Source organism: Dendrobium catenatum, unplaced genomic scaffold, assembly GCF_001605985.2.
Source record: "Dendrobium catenatum unplaced genomic scaffold, ASM160598v2 fragScaff_scaffold_759, whole genome shotgun sequence".
Lineage (NCBI taxonomy): Eukaryota > Viridiplantae > Streptophyta > Magnoliopsida > Asparagales > Orchidaceae > Dendrobium > Dendrobium catenatum.
The window spans coordinates 1,445-7,513 of NW_021319221.1; the positions used below are offsets into that span (position 1 = coordinate 1,445).

The 6,069-nt window shown below is 38.9% G+C and overlaps 1 protein-coding gene across 1 annotated transcript; it reads left to right on the forward strand.

The window, feature by feature from the left end:
* The first annotated feature begins 3,008 nt into the window (after window positions 1-3,008).
* LOC110091999 lies at window positions 3,009-5,451 on the forward strand. Its single transcript, XM_020816332.1, has 5 exons — window positions 3,009-3,627; window positions 3,685-3,768; window positions 3,913-4,200; window positions 4,353-4,639; window positions 4,747-5,451. The coding sequence occupies exons 1-5, from the start codon at window positions 3,009-3,011 to the stop codon at window positions 5,449-5,451; spliced, it is 1,983 nt and encodes a 660-aa protein (XP_020671991.1).
* Window positions 5,452-6,069: the final 618 nt, after the last annotated feature.

The window sequence follows — 6,069 nt, forward strand, 5'->3', positions numbered from 1 at the left end:
CTTCTACTTTCGCGGGCATTCGGTGATTGGTGGTTTCGGCGTTGGCCGACCGTCGGCCGGTGGTTGTTTCATTTCATGGTCTCCATTCATCAGATTGATGATGATCGGTCATCCTCTCGTCGTTCTTCTGGCATTGATCATCGAATGGAGGCTCATTCTTATGGAACTGATAAACTGAGTGGCAGAAGTGGAAATAATCTTGTAATCAGGGAGGTCGCCCGACCTCCGTCTCGCCAAGAAGTGGTTGTGGAAGGTAAGGGCAAGAAGATTATGATGGAACGTGGATTAGAGGGTGATAGTGACCTTGTTAGGGCTGAAGGAGTTGATGGAAATCAAATTCTGAGGTTTCTTTTTATACGAGGTTAATTTTGAAGGTTAATAAATTTGTTTAATGTAACGAAGATTTCATTGGCCGCAATTTAGTTTCTGAAATTGATGATGTGGGGAACCATGGGAATTTTTCCAGCAATGCTCTTGAGGAGATTTCGGTGACAGAGGACAATCAGGGCAGGGATGAAGATGGAGTTGTTAGTAAAATTGAATTGAGGACTGAGTTCAGTGAAGCTTGGAAGAAACCCAAATATATCAAGATTTCTTTTAGCTGGGATCTTGCTGAGATGTCGGAGGATGGTATAACTGTCAAATTAAATGCTGAGAAGGAAATGTTAAATTCTCAAGTTCTTAAACACTCTTTGGTTATAAAGGTTCTAAGGGATAAAATTTCATTTCCAATGTGCAGCGTTAAACTGAGGAGGCAGATGAATAAGTTTGGGAGATTTCACATGACTTTGCTTGGTATGAATTGGATCTTGTGTTCGTTTAAGAATAGGAAAGCGATGGATGAAGTCTTGAATGGTGGGCCATGGTATATAGGAGGATACATTATGGGTATGGACAAGAGGTCGCCGTTGTTCAATCCCAATTCATTTAAAGGCATTACTACACCTACTTGGGTACGTCTTCCTTGTTTACCTCTTTATTGTTGGGATGAAGAGAACATTGATAGAATTGCAATGAGAATTGATGTTCTAATGTATGTGGATGGAAATTCATTTAAATGGGGAAAACGTGAATTCGCCCGGGTGTGTGTTAGGATAAATCTAGAGAATAGCTTACCAAATGGAGTTTGGATTGATGGCATAGCAGGACGTTTTTTTTCAGAAAGTTGAGTATGAGAAATTAGACTTGTTTTACTATCAATGTGGCAAAGTAGGTCATGAGAGAAAGGTCTGTCCTGCGGTTGTGAGATCGGTTACTGGTGAGAAGACTGGAAGTAAGTAGGGTATAGCCAGTGTTGAGACAGCCCATGTATAAGGTTATTCCCACGGGACTGAGTTTGGTCCTTGGATGCAGGTCTATTTCAAAAGTAGGAGAGGTAAAAATAGAAGAACTGCTGAGGGCTGAAGGCCTGGAAGAAATTTGAAATTAATGAATCAAGATGGTCAGAATACAGTGCAGAACGATGAGAAGAAGGTGAATATTGATACGGCACAGACTGATCTATTGGATCTAGATAGTGGCAAGCAAACCAATTTGATGAAGGATAATGTGGATTTGGGATTGAATATTGAATTTAATAATAAGTTTGAAGCGTTAGTAGAAGATGTTGAAGAAGGTGAAATGGTTAATCATCTCACATTGGAGCAGTCACGAGAAAACTTAGCTGTGGAGGAGACTTCAGAGGTAGTGAAAGAGGCTGATGTTGGCTTGGATGGCTTTAAGACTGTTGGTGTTGTTAGTAGTAATGTGGTCAAGTTCAAATTGGCCAAAGAGGTAAAATCATTGGGGCCTCTTGAACCCGAGCATAGGAAGAAGAGAAGAGATGGGAAAGGTTGTCTGAAAGGTGGGGACTCTTCCCCTCAATTGATTTAATGTCTTCCATTGTTTTCTGGAATTGTAGGGGGGCCAAAAAAAGTGAGGTCTCTCTATATTTGAAGGAAATTGTTAGGGATTATGATGTTTTTTATATTGGAATTGTGGAAACTAAACTCAATAATGTTGATAGAAGGGATGTGGACAACTTGATTGGAGGTAGTTGGGATTTCTTCCATTTCCCTACTAGTGGGAATTCTAGGGGTATTCTGGTTTTATGGAATAGAAATGTGGCTTCTTTTGTGGTCGAGTAGAGCTCTTCTCAAGTGGTTGTCGGGGATCTTACCACTCCTTCTTGGGGTGATTGGAAAGTGGCGACTGTATACGGTAATAACTACTATGTTGAAAGGAAGAGTCTTTGGAGGCTATTAGAAAGCTCCTTGATTGGGATGGGTCCATCCTTGGTGGGAGGAGACTTTAATTGCATTTTGAGTAGGGATGAGAAGAAGGGTGGAAAGTGGTTCCTCTTGTCTAAAGGACCTAGGGAGTTGAGGGATTTTATGACTAACTCTGATTTACATGATGTAGGTTTTGTTGGACCAAGTTTTACTTGGTGCAATAACAAGGAGGGAGCTTTAAGGATTTGGTAAAGGCTGGATAGGTGCTTGATAAATTCTACATCTTTACAGTTGGTTCCTTCGGAAAAGGTGCGGCATCTTGCTCGGGTGGCGTCGGATCACTGTCCAATTATTTTTAAATTGGATAATGTACAGCTTAATAAAACAAGGTTCATTCAATTGGAACATTGTTTACAATTCTTGGAGGAGGAAGGATTTCGGTGATGAAGTGGAGGTCCTTAAAAGAAAGCTTAGAAGGACGCTGCATGCTTTGTTCTTTTGGATCAAAAACAAATGTAAGGATTTATGTAAACTGCAAGAAGAGTGGAAGCGAGAAATTCTGGAGTTGAAGATCAAAGGGCTACGGAGGATACTTTTTCTGTTGAAGATCTGGTCTTGCTCAGGGGCAAAGTTCATGAACACAATGTTACTCTTAGAAGATTGTCTACATGGTGGAATCAAAGGGCCAAGGATAGATGGCAAGAGGAGGGGGATACAAATTAAAATTTTTTTCCCAACTTTGAATCGGTTAGGAGAAATGCAAAGTTAATTAAACAAATTAAAGATGAAAATAACCAAATGGTGGAAGATGAGAGTCTGATTGAGCAGGTTTTTATTCAGTTTTTTGAGAAGAAATGGAGGAGCCGTGAATGTCAGCTGACGGGGTGGCCAAGGATTGCTGCAGAACAAAAATTGAGCTTACTGGATATGAATTTCCTGGATGCAGAATTTCTCTTGGAAGAATGCAAGGAGGCTATTTTTCAGCAAGGTAATAACAAATCATCTCGGGTAGATGGAGTTACCTTCTCATTTTTTAAATGCTATTGGAAGCATGTTGGAGACAGTACATGGAAGGCTATTAGTATTTTTTTTATTTTTGGGAGTATGCACAATGAGTGGAAGGATACCTTGATTGTTCTTATACCCCAAGTGAAGAATCCAATTGTACCATCTAATTTTCGGCCCATCAGCTTGTGCCAAACTACTTATAAGATTGTTTCCACTATGTTAGTAAATAGACTGAAGAAGCTTATGCCTAAGATATGTTCTGAAGAACAGATGGCCTTCATTCCAGGCAGATCTATGTCTGAACACTGTATCTTAGCCCATGAGATCTTTCACAGGTTTAAAGTTTCTAAGAACAAAAAATGGTGTATGGTGGTAAAACATGACATGGAACAGGCTTATGATAGCATGGGTTGGCCAACCTTACTTTAAATCCTCAATTGGTTTGGTTTCCCTTCGGTTTTTTCAGGGTTTCTTATGGAATGCATGGTAAATGTGAGGTTCTCTATTATCTTAAATGGGAAGATTCTGAAATGGATCAGTGCTTGTAGTGGTTTTCGACAGGGATGTCCACTCTCCCCCTATTTGTTTATTATGTGCTCACAATTGTTTTGAAATTGTATTGAGCAGAGGGGACAAGATCTGGTTGTTCAGATTTTTACAAGAGGTCCTTAGATTTCACACCTCCTTTATGCAGATGATGTACTTGTGTTTTCAAAAGCTATTTGCTCTTCGGCCAACTTAGTGAAGAAAATTGTTAAAGATTTTTGTAGGTGGACTGGGCAGAATGTGAACATCAATAAATTCCAAATTATGTTTGGGAAAGTGGTTAGCAGACATCAAAGAAACAAGGTGGTTGAAATACTTGGATTCAAAGTTGTGAAGGAATGGAAGTACTTGGCTATCAAGATATCTCTTAGGAGATTAAAGGTGGCAGATTTTCATGATTTCTTGAGCCAAGTTATGGATAGATTAAATGTGTCAGGTAAGAAGTTTCTATCTTTGGGTGGTAGAATTACTTTGTTGAAGACTTCTCTGCTTTCTATGCCAAACTTTTTACTTACCATTCCATTGTGCCTAAAAAAATTGTATATGAGATGGAAAAGATGTGCAGAAATTTTATTTGGAACAAACCAGATGGGAAGAAGGGCTTACATTATGTGACGTGCAGTGAGATTTGTAAGCCAAGATGTGTAGGAGGATTGGGTGTGCAATCTTTAGCTATCAGAGCAGGTATATTGCGGACTAGATTGGCTTGGAATTATATCCGGAACCCAATGACTCTTCTTCACCGAACTGTTACAGCCAAGTATAGAGATGTGGTCCTGGACAGGATCTGTAAAAAAAATGCATCTTTTTCTATGCAAATACTTAAAGATGGTGGAATACAGCTTAAAAATATTGTGAGATGGAAGGTTGAAGCGGTGAGCAAATTAATGTGCTTGGTGACATTTGGCTTTTAGACAAAATTTTAAATGCTTGGCCGACTTTTGTGGATTGTATATCCTTGGAAGGTATGATGGTGCAACAGCTTATCTCTAATGAGGGTAACTGGGATGAGGGAAAACTTAAGATGTTCTTCCAGGAAGAGTTTATATTGCTTATCATGCAAGTTAAAATTGATACAGTGGTAAAGATGGATAGGCTGGAAACTATCAGTAAGCTGTCGGGTAGATCTTTATCAGCCTTGGCATATGATTTTGTGTTTAGAGATAAATATATGGATGATGATGGAGGTTTTGGTATGTGGTTGAAGAACATTATGTTTAATAGCAAGGTGGAACTTTTTTGGTGGCGACTAAGTAAATTTTCTATTCCTAACAATCATTTCCTCAAGTATAGAAAAATTGCTAGTGATGACTCTTGTGCTAGAGGGTGTCAAGAGGTAGAGAATTATGAACATATTGTGGTTCATTGCAAATACCTTAATGAGGCTTTTTCCGCTATTCATGGTTGGGGATTTGCTCTTCCTAAGTTTCATTCCCTGGATGATTGCTTAGAGGAAATGAGGAGAAGTTCGGCCAAGAATAAGAGTATGGTGAGACTTTACTGCACAGGAGTTTTTTTGTTTTGGAAAAACCGCAACTTAGTGAAGCACGGTAGAGCTGCTATGACTAGTAGCTTGGTGGCGGCAAATGTCATCTCTCTCTCCACATTTAAAAATAATCTATATCTAGATAGCTGGGTACTAATCTACCACGGGAGTCTACAACAACTTGGCACCCTCCACCGCTAGATTGGATCAAGATTATTTTGGATGCTTCTTGCTCCCTTCTTATCGGGCTGGCATTGGTGGGATCTTTAGAGACTACAGAGGTAGACTTCTTTTTGCATTCGATAAGAATACCATACATTGGGATATTGCTCAAGTTGAGCTAGAAACTATTTTTACAATAAGAGAATTCATCAAAAATTGAATGTTGGAAAGTAAAGGCATTATAATTGAAAGTGATAATATCAATGAGATTACACACATTCAGGATTCTTTGAAGAAGGTGGAGTGGAAAATGGAGAATTGGCTGATTAAGGAGCTTCTCTTCCTTAAGGACTTTAATAAAATTGTTTTTCCTCATGTTAGTAGGGATTGTAACCGAGTGGCTGATTTTTGTGCCACTTTGGCACTAGATAGTATTTTTACTTTTGATAGTTTCTCTTTAGGTAACATTCCTTCTTCTTTGATTGAGTTAATCAAGGAGGAGTGCTATCATTCTAGACTTTGTAATTAGTTTGTTTGTTCCATTTTAATGCAACTTCTGCAGCTTTAAAAAAAAATAAATCTACTCTCAAAGCATTCAAGGAAGTAGGATGAAAACTTAAAGAACAAATAAGAGATTCTTACCTTTGAGTAACCTTG